Source organism: Excalfactoria chinensis, chromosome 1 (assembly GCF_039878825.1).
Source record: "Excalfactoria chinensis isolate bCotChi1 chromosome 1, bCotChi1.hap2, whole genome shotgun sequence".
NCBI lineage: Eukaryota > Metazoa > Chordata > Aves > Galliformes > Phasianidae > Excalfactoria > Excalfactoria chinensis.
The window spans coordinates 42993903-43015215 of NC_092825.1; the positions used below are offsets into that span (position 1 = coordinate 42993903).

Sequence of the window (21313 nt, forward strand, 5' to 3'; positions counted from 1 at the left end):
TTTGTTTCCTTAATTAGACCGTGGTCTTAATGAACACTGAAATGAAAAGCTGTAAAGGTACTTCAAGACTGCTCTGAGGGCTGAGGGAGTATAGAGAAGTGCTTTAGCATGGTAATTATAGGTGCAGTGCTTTGGGCTGTACCAGTCTCAGGAGAAAGTTACAGCCGAAGTTCTGATCTCATGGTCACTTGCTATTCAAAAGCACTGTTTGAAGGAAGTATTAGATTTGTTTTCTGGAATTAAAACCAGAATTATTTGGGTAATTCTGCTTGATCTTTAAGGAATATGCTTCTTTCATATATATTTTTCCTTTCTCTTCATTTTCCTAGATTACTGTGAATATCTGAGTGTTTTAACTGATCTGACTGTCACCTCATCCTGGCTCAGATGTGACAGTTATCACTAGAACAAGGCAGGTACTGGAGGCAGGTACTTAGCGTTCTGTTGAGACCACCCACAGAAACTGGAAAGGAGGGACGAGTCCTTGCCTTTATCTATGACTTCCACCTACATCACGCCAGCTTAGAGTAGCTGGAAGGTATTACTGCTTAGTATTATCATCTTTTTGAGCTGCGCAGAGTTGGAAGGCACCAGCACGGATGATGGTAGTTTAGATACTGCCAAAATGTCATTTCGGGTTCACCCTGCATTAAAGAGAAATATTTCTAAGAATTTTATTTTAGGTTCAAAATGAATGAACATAAAATGTTTGATGTTCTATGCTGCTTTTTTTAATGTTAGATGGTGGATAGTTTTAATTCTGCTAATTAAGCTTAGCAAAAAGCTTAATGATAATTACTTATTAAGCTTATTAAGAGAATTCATGTGACTGACTTGCTTTCTGGTGTTGTAAGAATAATGCTCCAGAAGCACTGGCAACATGACCTGACTTGTGTGTTGATGAAAGTTGTTTTACTTGTCAGTGACACTCCCAGTGGGAATGCAAACTGTGAGACACTGTTCCCAGGAACTGAATAACTGAATGTGTTACTGCACTCTACTGGGTCACAGTCCAAGACAGTGGGTTGTCTTGTTTTGTTTTCAAGCACTGACATGCCTGTTGAGCATTTATGCAAGCTCATATTTTTATTTTTAATCTAAAACATGGCAAATGAAGCACGCGGCTATGTAACACATCGGTCTGTTTTTTTTCAGTAGTTCTACAGTCTAGTTTAGTCAGCTGGTAGCAGTTCAAAACTGTCTGGTGTAGATTTAAATGCTTATGGTGAAAACAGAAGAACTTCAGAAGGCCAAGCAGTTGAAAATGATAGGCTCACAGTGACATCATTTTAAATGGGTAGCTCCTTTTGCACTTCACTGTGCTAAGACAGGTAGTTCAGAACAAAGGATTTGCCTGCTGCTGAAATGTAGGGCAATGGCTTTGTTTATTGCATCTCAATTTTTCACAAATTGACATCAGGTAATTTTGTTTCATTCACATCACTTCACAAGAAAATCTACCTTGGAAGAGAATCTATTGGTGTAGTTTGTGTGGTGCCCTTCTCCTCAGACATATGGCAGTGCCCTTGAGTAGCCTTGAATTCCTTGCCCGTATAGCAAAAACGATTCTTGCTTTTACCAGCTTTACTGATAGTAATGGCAGAAAATGGAGAAAAAGCCTTCTTATTTTTTGATAGCTTGACCCATGTTGCACTTGAAATTACATTCTCTAACATACTTGAAATCCTCTTCTGCATTTATTCTGTAGACTAAGTAGTGTGAACTGCAAGGTTAGCCCCTCTTAACAAGGCATGGTGATAGCTGTGTTCTGGGAAGAAGCATCATTACAAAAGCCATATTGTCAGTTTGTCTGCCTACTAGTCTAATAATTCGTATTGACACAGGTCTGTAATTCTAAGTGTATACTGAAAAGTGCATACAAGAAAAACTTGAGTTAGGTTACCTAGATGGATGCAAAAGTGAGTTAATTCAAAAATTGTTCTGTGGGTCATAAAGGCTGCAGAAGGGCAGTTTCTGGTGTTGTTCAAAGCCCTTCTGCCCTGTATCAAACTTCTGTCACTGCCTTTCAGAGGACTGTTAAAGTGATTGGTCTGTCTGTTCTGCCTCCCATCATTGGCACTATTTAAAAAAATCCTGGGCTAACCACAGCTCAGTACTTTTGTTGGTTAATTTTATTCTTCCGTTTCCAGCCTTAGAGTTGGAAGCACGATGGAGAAGTTTGTGTTCCTCTTATCACACAGCTGCTTCAGGAGCATTTCTGTAGCTTGCATTGGAATAGGGTTGTACCTGGAATCCCAAAGCCAGAAACTCAGTGTCAGTTCCTCTGGGCAAGTGACCTTTCAGCTGTATGCGGTAAATGGCAGTTTTTACACTTCTCTGTCTTAAAAGGGAGAGAGAAGAAAAGGAAGAAGCTGAAATAATGCAGATACTGTTTATAGATGAAGCTCTTATGATCTGTTTTTTATTGTTGATGTGGGGTTGTTTGTTGGGTTTTTTGGTTTTTGGTTTCTTTTGTTTTTTAAACAGTATGGCATAAAATGTAAGTGCTTCAAAATGCAAATGTTTTTTGGCCTACATTTCACTTGATTGTACTATATGTCAGCAGTTTGAAAATTAACTTGCAGGGCCTCAGAATTCATGAAATAGTCATGAGTAAATACTTCAAAAAATACTTCCTGACAGCTCAGTCTGAGGAAAGGAGATATACAATGTCTGTCCAAAACTGCCTTTTTCATGAGAAGTCTGGAGAGTGAAGCGGACTCAAGCATTTATTTTATTTGATATTTTCATGTGTTTTGGGAAGACGTGCAAGTAAAATGTGTGATGAAAGGGAGCAGGTTCCCCTAACTACTGTTGTTCAAAGTTTCGTATACAGCTCAGATGAAGCTATGGATTTAGATTGCATGGGGGAAGCAACATAAAGAAAAAAGTACATGATAGCAAGTGCTGGTGTGACAGGGAGTATCTCAGACAGTTCCTCTTAAAATCATTTATCCCTGCTTCTGTTCACTCATCTTTCATAGCCTTGTCCTCCACGGAGAGGTTGTTCCTCTCCCAGTCTTCTCTTCAGTCTGTCAGCCATTTAACATCACTGCTTTTTTTATCCTTAAGAAGAGAAAAAGCTTTCATACTGAGTTGTTGCCAACCTGAGATCAAACAAATTCTAGCTGTATTTATTTTTAACAGTACAGCATAACAATTCATTACATTCAATAGGTGGGGTGAATGAAGCTTTATTTCTTAGTCCTGTGTACTGGCAAACTGAGCGGAAGCAGATGTTCCCATACTCTGAAGTTAGGCCAAATAGAATAAGGGAAACTTCCTTGCAGGTACGTGTGTCTGAGTTAACAAGGAAAGAAATAAAGAAATTGTCTGTCTGTTATTTCTTCCTTTTTTTTTTTTTCTTTTTTAATGGAAATAATTTCTGTTCCTTTCAGCAAAGCATCCTGTCAAAACTAGTTGAGTTCTTCAGAAGTTGGTTTCCCTTTCCACAGTATAAGAAAAACGATGACATACTTCACCGATTGGTAAGAGATTTTTTTTTTTTCTTTTTTTATAATTTTCTTTTCTAATCCGTAGGTCTTCCTCTCCTTTGTACCTTTTCTTCCAAGCACCATCTTTGGTTCCTATTGTTTTTTTTCTTCTAACAGTTTTACTTAATCTTTAGGTAATATTGTTTCAGGTTTTCGGAGGTAGAATGCCAGGCAAGTTGGGCACATGCACAATAAAGGAAACCTGTCAGTAGCCAGCACGAGTATATTCAAAATATGAAAGAAATGTCGGAGATAAGTTAAATTCTTGAAAGCTGAAAGGAATTAATTCACATTGTAACTGCCCCATTCACTGGAAGACACTGCAGAAACGCTGAGAAAGTCTCTAAGTTGCAGTCGGTGACTTGCAGACACAGCTCAAGATGAAAGCCTATAGAGCATCACTTGATACCACTTTGCCAACTTACAGCTTCTTAGCTCAAGCACAGCAGTGGGCCTGGGCAATTCCACCACTCTTGGTCCTGTCCTGGGCTATGTGCTCTGTTTCTGCTCTGTTCTCCATAGTGCTTTTGCATTTGGGAAAAGCAAAGTAAACTAATGCACCACCATGAAAATGTTGTGTTAGGCTGTTCTGGAATCTAACAGAAGTTTGTTTGTTTTTTAGTATGATGTAAGAATGAATCACTATATGTAGCTTATGCAAAAAAAAAGCATTGAGCTATATGAGAAGTTAGGAGTTTCCATTTCTAAGAGTTCTTCTAATTGCTGTCACTTCTCCCTCATCTCAAGAAGGCAAAATCTCTGCAACGTCTTGTTACTGATCACTGATTGTCTTTTTAATTGCCGTACTCCTTGTTTCTCTTTGAATCAGAACTATTGTCTTCACAGCTTTTCTAACTTTAATGTCTTGAAATGGAAATGCAACCAAAGAATATGGAAAATATGTTTCTCCTGCTGCATGCTGATTTAGGGTAACAAAATGACAGAGGATATGTTGGAGGAGGGCAGTTTCCTTTTGAACGCAACCCAAAATCAATGTTTTCCAGTAAATGTAGAATGCAGGTTGCCTGGATTTATATCAAAACAGAGAATTTAACTAGCTAATTTGTGAAAGCCTAGGTTTTCATAAATAATCTAATTTGGTCAATGCAGACTAAAAAGCTTCTGTAATGTGAAATATCTAACTTCTGTTAACTTCTGCTCTCCTTTCCTTCCTGTAATCTAGCTAGGTGCAAAGATGCCACATGCTCAGTTTTGGGTTCTTCTACAACATTCTCAATTGGAAGGGTTCTGTGATGATAGTTTGGTGCAGTATGTTGGCATAATTGTGATGTGTTTCTAGATATTGTTACTGTCTAGATCTGATCACAAAGTCAATGTGATTTACTCTGCAAGGCTGAAGTAATAGATAGAAAATGAGTTTTTACATTTAAGCATATTTTAAAAAGTGAGGTAGCCACTACTGATGTACCTGAAACATTTCTGTCATCTTCAAGTTAGCTGTCAGTGAAGCTTAGGGTGGCTGGATGTTTTCCCTGTTATCATAACTTAATTTTAAGAGTTTATTTCTTTACTAACACTTGTTTTTTCTTCTGCTTATTTGTGGCAAGGATGTTGGATTTCGATTTGACACACTCCGTACCATCCTGCAACAGGAAGTTCTGCTGCAGGAGGATGTGGAACTGATTGAGTTCCTTGACCCGAGTATCCTGTCTGCAGGGCAGTGTAAGCAACAGGAAAATGGACAGCTTCCAACGCTACGCTCCCTAGCAACTCCTAATATTTGGTATTGTACAGAGAATATCTGTTACAGAATTCGCTGTTAAACAACAATAAACAAATTTTGTATGTTCTTTACATAAAATGCAGCACTATATTAACTTTTTTTTCCCTCAGATCTTTGAGTCTTTGGCCCTCTGCTACTCACATATATGGATAAACGTGTTTTTGCCTCAGGCATTTTATTGAAAGAGTGGGTTTTAATCTGAGATAGCTACATAAGCAAAAGTCAGTACTTAAAACCCTAACACGAATAAAAATTTAACACTGATGAATTAATGAATTTCAAAAGCCACATGGGGGTGATTTTGATAAATTAGGCATAGTTGTGTAGACTGAACTGGAAAGGGTCTTTTTCACTGTGGCCTTTGTAAAGTATGTTAATTGTAAGGGTGAGCAATTACTTTTTGTGGGTTTAAAATACTAGAAGATCAGACAAAAGAACATTTAAATACAATACACTGAAATTAGAAAAGGCTAGTGAAATTCATCCTGGAACACTGAAGGAGCTAGCTGCAATCCTGTCTAAACAAATGCCACCTGTGCCTGAAAAATAGTAGGAATGGTGGGTAGTCTGACAGACTGACTTACTGAGAAATGGGCAGGCACCAGTAGATAAGAACATCTTGTAGCACAGACCAGTGGTACGTTTTCTTACATGTGTTAGGATTGTATATGGAATTATTGTAAATTCTCAACCAGTTAAAAAAAGGAAGAAAAAATGTTTATGACATATGTCATTATTGATAGTCTTTGTCAAACAAGAACTTTTAAACCACCATTTCTGCAATGTTTTGTTCCTGTTCCTAACACTATTTATTGTTTCTGAAACTGTTTAGATGATAAAGAACACTGATGAAATTTGTAAATATTGTTTACCTCACATATGACACCACTTTTTACGTGTTTTGGTAGATAGGAGTTCAAAAGTATCTTGACAAATTGCAGAAATATCTTGAAATCAGTAGAATATCAATAAAGACAAGTGTATAATACTTCCCTTGGGAAGGAAAAATCGAATTAACAGCACAAAGCTGAACAGTTGGGCAGACAGTATTACTTCAGAGAAGGATCTTCATGTTGCTGCAGAGCATAAATTGAAAAAGTCAGTAAATGTAAAATCACAGTCTTGCTATATGCAAGACACGGGTTTTAACTTTCTTCTACTTGTGCCGTTAAATAGCTGGATAAATGTTTCCTTAGAGTATACCTAAGGTGTGATATTGTGTGTACTTACATTCAATTTGCAGCGTAGTATTTTCTGGTGTTCACAGCTCACTTAAGAATCTACATGTACTTCCCGCTTGTTTGACCTTGGGAGTCTGTGGTTAAAGCTACTTTTTCTATTTGCAGGGATATCTCACTGTTGCTTGCCTTTGTAAGTGCCCTGCTTGTGCTTCCTTCGTGGTGGAAGGAGTCATCGTGGCTACCGTGGGGACTAGTTCTGCTTGTGTATGCAGTCTTTCGAGTGTGGGCCACATGGAGGACAGCCAAGCTACAAATGTCCCTGCAAAAATACTGTACCCAGCTGGAAGAAACAGTAGCAAATAGTCGAGCTTTTACTAATCTTGTGAGGAAAGCTCTACGGCTCATTCAAGAGACTGAAGTAATTTCCAGAGGATTTACCCTGTGAGTCTACGTTTCACTTTAATGCACAAGTCCATTTAAGCCAAATGTGTTCTGACATAGTCTTGTTGCACTGTCTCCCATAACAAGTGAAAATACTGAAAACCATGCTACTTAAAGTTTTCATTGTATTTAAAATTGTATTGTTATCATAGCTATGTTCACCAACATGCAAGTATGAATCCTAACAAGACACTGTTAAAACTATGCATCCTGAAGGAGCATTATGTCTTGGAATCTTTACTTAACACCTACGCTTCTGAAAATCTCCTGGAGTCTTAGCTATGAAATACCCAAAGAAAAGGACTTAAAACCAATTTAGTTATCGTTTTGGAGGGTCATTTAGGTTGTTTGCTTCACAGTTTTTTATACCTTATATTATCAAATCAATGTAACAAACCTGATCTGCAGGTAATCATTCATATTTTAGAAAACAAGATTACTTCAAAATTATCAAATAATAGTCTGAAGTAATGAGAACATAGCAATTAGTAAGGCCTATTCAGAGGTCATTTTCAACCTCAGAAAAACGTCAATCCCTTCTTCTTTTCTTGCATGCAATTGTTAAGATGTTTAGAATTTTAAGTTATTTACTCCTGAATTTGCCTCTTGACCACTTAAGGTATTAAAGTTTTCCTAGTTATTTAGCTCTCGGGGTAATATTTAACTCCTTGGATAAGTTTGCGCTTACTATGTGGAAGGACATTAGGACGTGTTCAGTGAGTGCAGTGATCCCAAGACCCACTCTCACTGCCATTGTATGTCCTTTTCCCTTGTAGCAACCTATTTCCAGACATGCATCTGAGTCATTTAGACTTGAAGTTAAAGAAGATGGGAAATGCCTGCAACTAAATGCTGTTAACTTGTTTCTAAAACCGATAAAAAGTTCCTCTGTGTGCACCAAGAAACGGTTAATGCCAGACCAACTACTCAGCTTGCAGGCACATGTTGTTATGGGCAAGCTTTAAACTGTGGAGTTTGCATTTTGAATTAATTTTTGAGTTTGAGATACCTTCATTATACTTAGCTGAATGCTTTATTCTCCCTTAGGAATGCATAAGCATGTCTTCAGTCTGCCTAGCTGTGTTTTTTGTTTGTTTTGTTTTCTGAAGATGTGTATAGTTAAGCAATAGACAGTCTTATCTTTGCAGATGAGTTCTTAAAAGAAATTATTACTAGGGCTTGTCCAAATAACAGATGAGAAAAACATTTGGATTTTTTCCCAAGTTTAAGCAAATGAACTTGTGGTCAGTGTTAAAAATTGCTGGTTTCTTGTTCTTTTACTACATATCTTAGATAACAGATTAACAAAAAACAGACTGATCTTTAAGCTAGTGCTTGATCTCATAGCCCCTTTACTTAAAATTCTGGCAAGCTTTTCAAAAGATTTTATAGTATGGATGGAGTGGGAGAATGCTGTGTCAGCATTCTCATCGGAATAATTACTCAGTATGAAGAGGTCGGTGTCATACAGGTTTTGGGTTGGTTTAGTCTGGAGGAAGTTTGAACTCAAGTGACCCCTCCAGCACCCACATATGTAAGAGATGCTGCTGCACAGAGCATGGTGAACTTCTTTGCTTGATGTAATGCTTTATGTGTGATTCAACAAAAGTAGCTACCCCTTCTCTTGGTGAATTTTTGCTACAATGAATCTTAGAAGAACCATGTTTTGATATGCTCTCCCTAGTAACCTTGTCAAAGTCTTAATACTTGTTCAGGGAGAGCTTTGAGGCAGTAGGAATGGTTGCACTTGGAAAGTTAATGAGTATCTTCTTATATTATTTTATATCTTTCAAGGAATGGGATTTTAACTAGGTAGCACAGCATTCTGTTGCATGATACATGTGCTGCTCTTTAAATATGCTGCTAGCCTAGCGTGGTCTGGACTGTGCACTAATTTTGTTATGAATGAAAGATAAGCTGACAAATAATGCTGAGTTCAGATTTTGACTAACTGTCCTAGCTTACCTCTGCAAGCCCTGGTCCTGGTGTTCTACAGCTGTGTTTTTTTTACAGCTGTATTGCACCATCCATTGCTATGTTCTCATAGGCTAATTTATATAAGCTTTGTGGCTTTGCTTTATTCTACTCTCTTTGCCACCTTATTAATTGATATTTGACTGTTTCTGCAAGCGTTAAATTATTCTTGATGAGATTAGGGTCAGTTCTCCATTGGTTCACTGGTTTACTACTGCATGGCAGTGACTGCTGTATGTTAATTGATTTGCCTTTGTTCCCATCCCAACTAAAAAAAAAAACAAAAACCAACAACAACTACTACAAAAAAACAACAAAAAAAGCACAGTAGCCACTTAAGGAAAAAACAAAAACAACAACAACAACAAAAACTAAGTCTTTCTTATATAATCTCCTCTTCAAAGACTAATGAATATTATGATTTCAGAAGGGCCTTTAGAACAGTTTAATACCTCTATTGGCTTTTAAGTCTGAACAGTAAAAGCTCTGTGATGCGGAGATGCTCAAGGTCTTGCCAATATAATTTGGATTTCAGAAATTATGTAGCCGGTGTAGGAGAGGGCTCTGCTCAGGAAGAACAGCAGTATTTCTGTCTCTGTTGCAATTAGACAACTTAGAGTCTTGATCATGAGTTGCAGCCTGGATTTTCTCCTGGCTAATGCAAGTATGCTCATTATTAAATTATAAAATGAAAACTGTAGGGATATGGAATGAAAGGCTGCAGCAATAAAAAACAAGTAACTATTTTCTTGTCTGTCACTGACACAATTAACTTTATTCCAGAGTACTACCTGTATATATATTCAACTAGAATCAAACTATGAGTGTTTGTTGTTGTGTGTAGCATCTCTGTAGAACTTGCTTTTGTGATAGAGTACAGAAATAGTTTTTTATTCAAGTGTATATGCAGGTTTGTTAAAGGAGAGATTCTGTTTAAAATTTGATTTGTGAAACGAATGGAGAAATAAATAATAGTTCTCTACAGGGAAAGTGGATATGGAGAGGCAGAGAACAGGAAATTCACTTTTAACCTTTTTAAAATTTTTTGCTATTTGTGGCTGATATCCAAAGCTGATAACATACTGTAAGTTCAATTAAAGTATGTAGAAGATAAATGAAAACTGAGGAAGCTAGGGATATGGCATGTCTGTCACATGGAAGTTTATAGCAAGTTATATTAACATTACTGGAATAAAGAATTATTCCATTAAAAACAAACAAACTAAAAAAAACATTGAAACAAGCCTCCCAAGAAGCAATACAAATTGTTTTGTTGAATACTGGCAGTTGAAGGCTAATACAACAGGCAGTACACACAGTACATGAGTTGTGCTATAGTTGTTCTGTGCAGAAGATGAGAATGCTTGCATTGCTGTAGCAGAACAAAAATTTCTTCCTCTTTTTTTACTGGAGGATGGTTTTTACTAGTAAAATAGCTTTACTCTTCTCTTTGGTCCTGCTTCTGACAGTTCACCCAGAGCCTTAGTCTGCAAGAGTTTATCCTTGAACACTTCTAATTGTTATCTTCACAAGCTAGGAAAACATTAGAGATTGGCAAGTCCTGAGTTATAGATACAAGATGAACTCATCACTTTGCTCTGAGTAAGGTGAGAGCAGAAGCAGGCTTCCGATCCCTTAACAGTCTGTGAGTCTTGATGACCACACCTCATCCATTCCTGATCTGGTTCTAGTAAACACAGTGCCAGAGAGGATGAACTGTCCATCTAGGCCATTTTCAGTTATAGACATAGATTTGGCATCAGACTGTGTGTCTTAAGACTCTTAAGACTGTGTGTCTTAAATATATCTATAGATATATTTAACATTTACTCAGTTCATAATCCAATTTATTTCCAGATTAGGCAATTTCTTACTGTTGTAAAGACATTTTGAAGTATAGTCTAATAAGCAAATGGTGTCTTTTAAATCATATGTTCATCTGAACGCATGCATACCAAAATGCATTTTCAGATATGCTTTATACGATGGCATACATCTCATGTTACCTGTCTGACTTCCACAAAACACTGCTGTCATTCATTGCATGATTGTTAAAAGCTATTTCACCACTTAAGTAACATTTCTGTTGACCTAGAGAGTAAGTCTGCAGGGAATTTGATCAAAAATAGTGTTTTGCTTGAAAAACAGTAGTAGCACATTTTTCTGTATATAAAGAGCAAATTTGCATGCAAAGAGGTAAATGTTAAATATCTGCAAACTTACAACAGGCTTGCGATAGTTTTATAGCAGATAATGTTGTGGTCTGCCTACATTTACCATGTTCTTTTGGAACACTTTGGAGAAGACAAATGTCCTCAGGAATTTTACTGTGGCTCAGGTGAGACTGGAATCAAGCTTCCTACAGAGGAATCCTAGCTGCTTAGCTAAATGTTTGACTGAATAATTCACTGATGTGATGAATTTCTTTTGTGTGTGTGTGTGTGTGTGTGATAGTTATTGAGCAATTTGAAAAGAAAATAAGATAAAAATTGAAGTGATAGGAAATGAAAACTGTTGTACTATCTTTTAAAAATACTTTAGGACATCTGTACAGTTGTATCACATTTTACTTTTCAAGTTTGCTTGACAGGGTCAGTGCCGCTTGCCCACTTAATAAAGCTGGACAGCATCCTAGTCAGCATCTTATTGGTCTACGGAAAGCCGTCTATCGATCTGTCAGAGCCAACTTCCGAGCTTCAAGACTGGCTACTCTGTACATGCTGAAAAAATATCCTTTTTGTAAGAACCCATCCATACAGTTATTCTATTAATATGATTTTCGTGCCGATGCTTAGAGTTGGCATGACTAGAAACATACAATATCTAATTATATATTTAAACAAAAAGTAATGAAAATGTAGCATAGTAAATTTTGTCTTATGCTTGATTTGGAACAGTCATCATATTTCTTTTTTTGCACTTTGCAGTGTGAGATAAGATCCTGTGTATTGAAAACATTGCCCCAATTATTGATGGCCATGCCTGTGATGTAGGTGCTGTTTTGTGATTACACCTAAGTCATCTTGTTTCCTCACACAAAAATAACTTTTCCTCAGAACAATATGCCCTTTCTTTCCTTGTCTCCATGTTCAAAGGTAAATCAATTTCCTATTTCAGACAATCTGGATGAAATTCTTATTACATTAAAAAGCCAAAAGACACATGTAAGAGTGAGAATTTTCTATTCCAGTTCAAACAGTGATACTTGCTTCACAAAATCAAATCTGAATCGCCATCTGTATGTCCTCAGCAATTCAAGATACTGTATGTGTATAAATTCTTGATGAACGAAAAGAGAGGCATTATATAGAAGCATTCTATATGTAGAATGTAGTGAAGTGTAGTAGAACGGGTGGTTTGGTTTGGTTTGGTTATTTGTTTTTTGTTTGTTTGTTTGTGTTTTTTGCTTTTCATTTGCTTGAAATACCTTCCAGTAGAAATTCAAGGTGTGAAATGCAGTGGTAATGTATATCTCAAATGAGTAAGAGGGAGATCTGACTAATGAAGTTGCTACAGATAATCAAAAATTTTCATTCGCAGCTTTTCTGTTTAAATACGAATATGCAATACAAATCGCATAAACCTGACATGTTATCATTGCTTGCTTCAATAAGATGACAAGTTTGCCAGTGTTTGGTTGTGGTTGGTATGCCACTTTCTAGCTCCTCTCAGTGAATTGAATAAATCAATATCTTCCTAATTAAAATATGTTGCTATGTAAAATAGAAAAAATATATACTATTATATTTTTGCTTAAATTAAGTGTTTAGTTAAACTCGGTGGACCAGTGATATTTCATGAGATGGCTTCTCTGCGTTTCACATGGAGTAACAGTTATTTACTTGCAGAAACTGGAGCCAGAAGTTGGACTTGATGATCCTTGTGTGTCCCTTTCTACTTGGGATATTCTGATTATTATATTTTTAAGTTTAACGATGAAGTGGATGATAAAATATATTCTATGTATTTAAGATGTGTTGAGTTGAGGAAAATTTGCTCTTATTACCTCTAGGTAAATTTTGTTCCTTTTCCTTTGAAGTTTGGTTAATCATGAAATGTTAGAAAAAATACTTTTTCACCTAGAAAAAACGGCTAATACAAGAAAACCTTAAGCTAAAGCTAAATAAATAAGTAGCTGTACTCTCTTTGGCTTGCAGAAGCGTAAATCAGAAGTCTGCTTCTGGAAGGCCTAAGTAAAGATGCTTAAGAACTTTTCAATTAGATTTCTTTGTTGTTGTTGATCAACCAGTTAATCACATGGTTTGCTCATCCCTCCCAGCAGGTTCCAGAATGCTATGAGACAACACAGCATCTTGTATTTATTAGGAATACTATTAGTCCTCCTTGTTAACACTTTAGATGGGAATGCACTTCTGAAGAGCAAAGTACTTACGTATGTGGGTGCACTAGTACTTCTGCTTCTTCAAAAGTGTCATCAGCCTCCAGGCAGAGGTTAGATATTCACTGTACATATATTCTATTCTGGATTTGACAGTTTAGTATTTAGTATCTTTGCCTTCTCTTGCTTTAAGCTAATAAGGGATATAAGTTAAACATGAGAAAAGTATTTTCGCAAAGACAGGAGCATTTAAATAAGGTACGTTTATTTACTGCACTTGCATCCTTTTAGTTAATCTCATGATGTGAAGAAAAAGATGTACGTTTTGGATCAAAGCACACCAAGGAAATGTCACTATATTTTTAATGATAATTATTGGAAGTAAGAGGGCATGGCAGGAGATGGCGTGGGAGTTTAATGGGAGTCCCTAGCTGAGACGCATTGTGCGTAAGTGGCTCATTTAGTCCAACCATCTGTTTGAGAGATTCCCTGTAACTTTTTTATATAACTTAAAAATCCACGTGTTCAAACTGCTTGATAAGATGTTCGTGCTGTTGCAGAAAAAGATTAACACAGAATGTGGTTATTCTCTAAGATAATTGGTCATGAAGGTTTTGACCTGATTTTTCAGTCTCTGGTAGAATTAATGTCCCTGTGCTCCATCTGCTGGACACACTTTCAGGTTAATTTAGATTAGCTGACCCCACTGACACTGCGTTTATGTGAAGCAGCAGATGCTGTGTTCCTGAGTCATTTGCATTGCAGATTTTCATCTGCATTCATGCTTCTGGAGAGCACTTCACAGGCGTCTTTCTTCCTGGACTTTGAGGAGAAATTAGTGGGAAATGTGTTTGTTCAGAGCCTGAACATTTAGTATTGATGTTTCCTGAGCCACAGAAATTTCCCTTTATTCAATGTGCTCTCACCCAAGCGGTAAACATTTTCTTGAGCACTATTGCAAGTACAAGCCTAAGAGAATTTAGCAGGTGGAAAATTTGGGAATGAGAGCAAGTAGGACTTGTGGCTTCCCCAGAAAACGTATTAGTTGGATAAGAGAGAAGTACTTCTGATGACCTTCATGGGACCCAAAAGATGAGAATATTCAGTTTGTAAATCAAAACATAAATCTTCTTTGTGGTCTCTGTTGAATCTGACACGAGCTATTTATTGGGAATTTATTGATTAAGGATAATTTCCTCTCTTGAGAGCAATGCTGAGATTTTGCATCAATCTGCAATTGTTTCTTTTAATGTGGTTACATTTAGACATAGAAGTTTATTCGGTGTTCTATCTCTTATCCTTCTCGGAGCCTTTAAAACCTGCGCTGCGAGGAAAGATGAGAAGTTCGATTAAACAGGGATGGCATGCTATTTTATTAGGTGTTTTTTTGCCTTATGTGCTTAATGCAAAAGTTGCTTTGTTAGCCACCTTAACTCTGGCTAAACCTACCCTCTGAACTCTGAGAGTGACAATGTGACCAGCTACATCTGTGTAGTCCCTTTTAAGGACCTGGGCCTGGGTCTGAGCGAAGAGCAAGTATCTGAAGAGGAGGCACACAATCTCACGGATGGCTTCAGCTTGCCTGCACTCAAGGTAATCACTCTTAGAAAGACGCACATCCTTGCAGACTCGGCTCGTGAATCTGTTTTGGGGGTTGTGGTGCATACAGCCAATTGTCTTCGCTAAACAAAAAAAACCTGCTCATTTCATTTGAAGTGGAAAATCCTAAGAAGTTAAGTTGTGGGTTTGCCTCTTCTCAGTTTACATAACCTCTTTTGTACCATATAAAACGTTATGTTGTTTCGTGTCTTACAGCTCTTTAACAGCAGTCATGAAATTTCTCACTTTGGCTGAAGAAAGGAGTTAAGTCAGCTTTCTCCAGAAGTAGAATGTTTTTTGTTGGGGTGCAATTAGGCTCCTGTTTCAAGATTGGTTGTGGGCCAATGCAGTAGTTATTAAGTGGATGGTAGAAATTATAGCCTAATGTTATAAGGGAAAAAATGTCTTTGCTACCACTGGAATTTTGGCAGCTCTTTTTAAGCTGTAGGGTATTTGAAGATTATAGCAAATAATGAGACTGCCTGATGAGAATATGAAAATGTAGGTCTCTGACCAGCTTTTGAACATAATTGCATATAATGCACTTCACTGAAAAATTAATGGTCGTCTGAGGTTCACAAGGTCTGAACCTGCATGGTCAGAGATATCCTTCAAAAATACTCAGTGGATTTTCTTACTTTTTTTTCAGTGTTTTTATGGTAGGCTGAGGAATGTTTTTGCATTCTGTATCTGCACCTTTATTTTGGAGGCTGGCTGCGTTCCAGGTGCACGGAGCTAACCTTACTCTGTTTTGCAGGTCCTCTTTCAGCTCTGGGTAGGGCAGAGTTCAGAGTTCTTCAGGAGACTGGTACTGCTCCTCTCCCCAGCCAATGCGTCCCCCAAGCCCTTGATCTCCCCTGAACGGTTGCCTCATCATATCTTGTCTGATGTGACTCAAGGCCTACCTCATACACATGCTGCCTGCTTAGAGGAGCTCAAGAGAAGCTATGAGTTTTATCGGTACTTTGAAACTCAGCATCAGTCAGGTTTTGAACGACCAACCAGGACAAAACAGAAGTCAAGAGAATTGAACAGCCTTCAGACAGCAGTACGCAGTTTGCAGCTTCATCTCAAGGCACTGCTGAATGAGTAAGTTTACACATGAATTAAGAGCTGATGCCTGTGGGAAGAAGGCTTCAGACTGGAGTTCTTCGGATTGTCAGTTTATATCCCAGATTAGAAACAAAAAAGGCAGGTACTTACAGCCACTGCAAATACATCATGCCTGTTCTGTTCCTAATTGATTTTACTGAAGGTGTCCATTTCCAAGGTAGCAGCTCTACTTTAAAGTAAAGTAGTAAAGATGTTTTTTGACAGTATAATTATTTAAAGAATGCTTCAAGGATTCTGTTTCACTACTTTCATTCTCACACTCTTCCCATTGCTGTGTCTGAGCTCTCAGCTGTCATCTAAGTATATCTTTATACAGAGTGACGTCAAAGAGTCTAGGTTCAATGGGGAATCCACTATTGTTACCAAATTATTATTTCAGTATCCATTGAAAATTCAAAGCTAAGCAGTACTTTATTTTCTATCTTTGCTTTTGTCTGACCTTTCAAAAAAAATCTGAAAATGTACTTCCCTTCCCTTGACTTTTTAACATGCCAAATGCTTTATAAGAAAGTTCAGCTCATAGTAACTATTTAGAAAATAGTTTGAGAATTTCATCACTGGCTGATGAAATAACTGAAACTATCTATTCCTTTAATCTTACATATAAGAATTGCTATAATAAGTGAACGGTGTGTCTCCAAATGTGGATAAATGGATCTTATTTTTCAAAATTTGTGGCACTATTGATGCGATGGCCAAACTAGATCTTTAGAAGCTAAAGAGAATAACAGGATATGACATACCTGAAGAAATTGTGAAGTCAAGTATTTACTTCTATTATTTTTGTTCATTTTATTAGGGTAATAATTCTTGAGGATGAACTTGAAAAACTTGTTAGCACTAAGGAGACACCTGAACTAACAACAGAAGCCCACCAGGCTTTGGAACAAAAACTGAAGTTTATTCAGCCTCATATGCAGGCAAGCAACAGCTGCTGGGAAGAAGCCATTTCTCAGGTGGAGAAAATGGGTGGAAGAAACCCAAATAAAAAAGGTAAATATGGGAGGTTAATTTAGCAACTAAAGGGATACACTTTAAAGTTGGAATGGTCAAATGGATCAAAAACTGCATTCAGCCTGTATTTTCTGAATTTTAGCAAAAGAGATTTAAAAACCTTACTCTTTGAGAAAGCTATTTGTCAGACTTCTTCACTGAGATGGCCTTGAAGCTTTTGTTTCAGTTAAAAAAAAAATAAAATTAAAAGAACCATACTGACTTAGTCTATTAGGCATGTGGTTTGGGGATGGTATGTTTCCAAGTGTAGCCCAGTAGTGGGTTTTTCCCTGTAATAAATAAACACCTGTTTACCTGCTCTCTCAGATACAGTGAGCTAATCTTCCATGTGCTTAAAAGTGATGTGAACAGTACATGCCAAAGTTTTGTCTTGGTGAGCTCTACTGTCCATGCTGTTATCTTTGTGCGTCACGTTTATCTTAAGTAATTGAAGTGAGCTTCAACTCTCTTGACCTAGAGCTTTTAATTATGTATGGGTGGGGTATCCAGTAGGTGGATGAGTGCTGCTGTGGTCCAAGAGATGTCCAGGCTGACATTGTTCTTGTTCACATCAGAATTAGGAGCCTTGGTGAGTCCCATGTCTACAGGCTCCACACAGGTACAGACATGGCATAACAAACTTGCTGTTATTAATATATATATTATGAAGCAAAATAATTAAAGAGCCTTCACTTTCAGTTTTGTCCAGTGACTTGCCTGGTGAAAATGTGTGTGGTTTGAATCTCTATTTTGCAACTAGTTTACTGTATCACTCCACAGAAACTCCTTTTAAGTTATGTTTAAATTATGTTATGTTTTATCTGACTACATTAGACTTTCATAACGTATTGCTGTGCAGTTCAGCTTCTGTGAGTTGAACTTTTCAAGCTGTGCATGAAATCAAGTCTCATTACAGAATCACAGAGGTTTCATGGGACCTCAGGAGATCACTGAGTCCAACCTCTGTGCTAACTTGTAATCTTATGTATGCATCTTAACAGCTCATCTGTCAGTCATAATTATGTGAATTACTTCATTGAATTATATGTGAGGTTTTTTTCAATACTTCCTGAAAGCTCTTTGAAAGAAGATACCTTCCTGCTGAACTAATATAACAGCTAAGCACATATTTATTTTATCTTTATTCACCATTACGTAAAATCAAATATTTGCTGGTTTTTTGGTTTTTTTTTTTTTTTGTTTTGTTTTTTTTTTTTGTTTGTTTTTTTTTTTTTACAAAAGCTGTAGTTAAAAGCCTAACAGTACAACTTTGTGTCAAAGTGGATGAACAGTGATTTTTGTGCAGTAGATGTTTAGCTCAACTAACCATAGCAAAGCTGTGGGACTATCACATCAATTATGAACAGTGATGAAGAGGGAGCTGTTGTTAATGGCTTAGGCCCGGTTTTGAGAGGAAATATTTCATAACTTAAAGGCTGTATATATTAAATAATTTTAGCAATAACTTTCAATTGTATTTAGTATTACAAATTCATTGCTTTTCTCTTTATTTGTAAATGCAAAACATATCTAGCGTTTAAATCTTCTTTTCCTTGAGTTTGATACTTACCAGAATGCTTCTGCTGAATTATTCACTGGAAGCATCCAGCCACTAAAGAACTGCTTTGAACTGTGTTCTGTCCTAGTTGTGGCATTGTAGGTAGCTGCATAGCACATGTTTTTCAAAGCAGTTTTCATAGAATAGTGGGATAGTTTGGATTGGAAGGGACCCTTAAGAACATCTGGTTCCAAGCCGCCTGCTGCAGGCAGGAACACCTCCCTCTAGACCAAGTTGCTCAAAGCCCTATCCAGCCTGGCCTTGAATGCTTACAGGGAGGGAGCATCTGCAATCTCTCTGGGCAGCCTGTTCCTGTGTCTCACCACCCTCACAGCAAAGAATTTCTTCCTAACATGTAGTCCAAATCTACCCTCTTCCAGTTAAAAGCCATTTCCCCTTGTCCTGTCACTATGTGCCCTTATAAATAGTCTCTCCCCAGCTTTCCTGTAGGCTCCCTTCAGGTAGTGGAAAGCCACTATAAGGCTCCCCAGAGCCTTCTCTTCGCCAGAGACTCTCAGCCTGTCCCTGTATAGGGGAGATGCTCCAGCCTTCTGATGATCTTTGTGGTCCTCCCCTGGACTCGCTTCAACTGCTCAACATCCTTTTCATGTTAGGGGCCCCAGAACTGGACATACTACTACAGATGGTGTTGCACGAGAGTAGGGGGGCGGAGGGGTATGAAATAGTTGGCCTTCTGGGCTGTGAGCACGCACTGTCAGCTCATGTTGAGTCTTTCATCAACCAACCCCCCCAAGTCCTTCTCCTCAGGGCTGCTTTCAAGCCATTCTGTGCCTAACATAACATGTGCTTGTGATTGCCCTGACCCAGGTACAGGACCTTGCACTTGGCCTTGTTGAACTTCACGAGGTAGACATGGGCCCACCTTGAGCCTGTCCAGGTCCCACTTGATGACATCCCTTCCCTCTAGTGTGTCAACTGTACAACTCAGCTTCATGTCATCTGCAAACTTGCTGAGAGTGCACTCAATCCCACTGTCCACATTGCCTACAAAGATGTTGCATAGCACCGATCCCTGAGGGATGCCAATCATCACCAGTCTCCTGTTTCAGGAAATGTCACTTGGACACTGAGCCATTGACCACAACTATCTGAGTGTGACCATCCAGCCAATTCCTTATCCAGTGAGTGGTCCATCCATCAAATCCATTTTTCTCCAATTTGGCAACTTGGATGTCATGTGTGACAGTGTCCATGTTTTGCATATCTTTGTTTTCACTATAACCATCTGGATCTTAAGAAATGTGTGCCCCGGTGGCGCAGTGGTAGAATTGCTGCTTGCAACACCAGTGGCCCGGGGTTCGAATCCCCCCTGTGGTGCAGGGGGTAGAAGTGCCGCTTCGCTACACAGAGGGCTCGAAACCCGGGAGTTGGATTCGATGATCTCTAAGGTCCCTTCCAACTCGCACGATACTGTGATACTGTGAAATGCATACTAATTGCTGTAAGTCATTACATAGCAAAGCAAATTTATTGCATCTGTATTAAATAGCTCAATTTGTTAAACTCAAATCAAAAATCTTTAGGACAAACCAACTGAACATTCAAATGCTCTCATAGTACCATAGGATCATAATAACCTGTTGCAAGCTCCTGGTCTTACATTCTCTGATCCACCAGAGCGGACCTAAAGCTGCAGCAGTTTTAGTGAAAACACCGAATTCTTAATCTTGAAGCGTCTCCTTAGCAATGTTATCACCCCAAACAGATGGCAGATAGAGCAGCTTGTCCATATTAGTGCAGCTATTTTGTTCTTCTGATTCAGGAAACCAAGCTTTTCATTGATAAATTCCACATTACACTTCCAAATTTGTTTTCATACCTTCAGCAGCATATTTGTATTGTTGCTATTATTGTTAATATGTTTTTATTCCAAGATGTGGTTGTGCAGTGGACATCAATTTTCTTTCCACTTGTGTCAGATTTCACTTTGTACTTCACCTTTCTTTTAAATTATCATTTTGCATTTAAATACATCTGGAACATCAGATCTTTAGCTCAGCCCAAGCAAACAGGGAATCACATGTTTTTCCTTGTTTGCAAAACAGGTAACTGAACACCATTAGAGTCATTGTCAGTGTGAACTGCCTACCTTAGGAATACTATCTCCATGTATTCAGCATGTGGATTAGAAATTGATAATAAAGATGAGTGGGGTTTGTCAGGTTTGTCTTGCCCATTTCCCTGCTCGTTGGCAAATTTGTACTTTTGCTGTATGTAAATGTTGTTTACCTGCTCTTAAGAACATCTGCATAGAGATATTTTACAGTATTTTCAGGCATCTATTCCAGCACTTAAATCTCATTTACCAGTAGAATGTTATTTCCGATATTCAATATAAATAGCTCTTGCTGCAATTAAATAAAAGAAAAAAAGTGCTTTTGACCACCCACAGTGGAAATCCATTTCCTACTTATAGCTTTCTCTTACATTTTTTAAGACAGCTAATAACATTTCTGTCTTCTCCACATAACCCCATGTCCTTCAAATCTTCTACAATGGCTGTGCTTTATTTCGCCCTCTGACCGTTTCCATTGTTTTTGCTCTGGACGCCCTTTAGCTGGTTTGCAATGTCACTGAATGGAGGAATCCCAGCCTGAGCACTGTGTTCCATCCACATCCTGATCAGTGCCAAGCAGAGCAGAACAGTTATTTCCTGTAGCTAAGAATCTGTGCTGCTGCTTATATGTAATCTGGCTTATTTCTTACAGCAGGGGATAATTGACTGGCTTCCTCAGATCCTTTTCTCAGTGTTGTTGCCTGGTCAATCAACGTGTATTTATGCAGTTGACTGTTCAAAAATACAAAATGTCACAGCTGCTGTCACTGAACTGCTGTATCTGAAATCCAGTGTTCTTC

The 21313-nt window shown here is 37.9% G+C and overlaps 1 protein-coding gene across 4 annotated transcripts in view; it reads left to right on the plus strand.

Annotated features, from left to right (window-relative positions):
- Positions 1 to 21313, plus strand: part of VEZT (vezatin, adherens junctions transmembrane protein) — a 44332-nt gene that overhangs the window by 17693 nt on the left and 5326 nt on the right. For 2 of the 4 annotated variants that reach the window (XM_072358574.1, XM_072358742.1), the window contains exons 3-9: positions 3399 to 3488; positions 5063 to 5238; positions 6585 to 6860; positions 11425 to 11562; positions 14619 to 14766; positions 15530 to 15861; positions 16685 to 16878. In XM_072358574.1, coding sequence (XP_072214675.1) covers positions 3399 to 3488; positions 5063 to 5238; positions 6585 to 6860; positions 11425 to 11562; positions 14619 to 14766; positions 15530 to 15861; positions 16685 to 16878 — 1354 coding nt within the window. Of the gene's footprint in view, positions 1 to 3398; positions 3489 to 5062; positions 5239 to 6584; positions 6861 to 11412; positions 11563 to 14618; positions 14767 to 15529; positions 15862 to 16684; positions 16879 to 21313 lie in introns of all 4 variants that reach the window. The other 2 variants (XM_072358487.1, XM_072358659.1) reach the window with 1 other exon arrangement.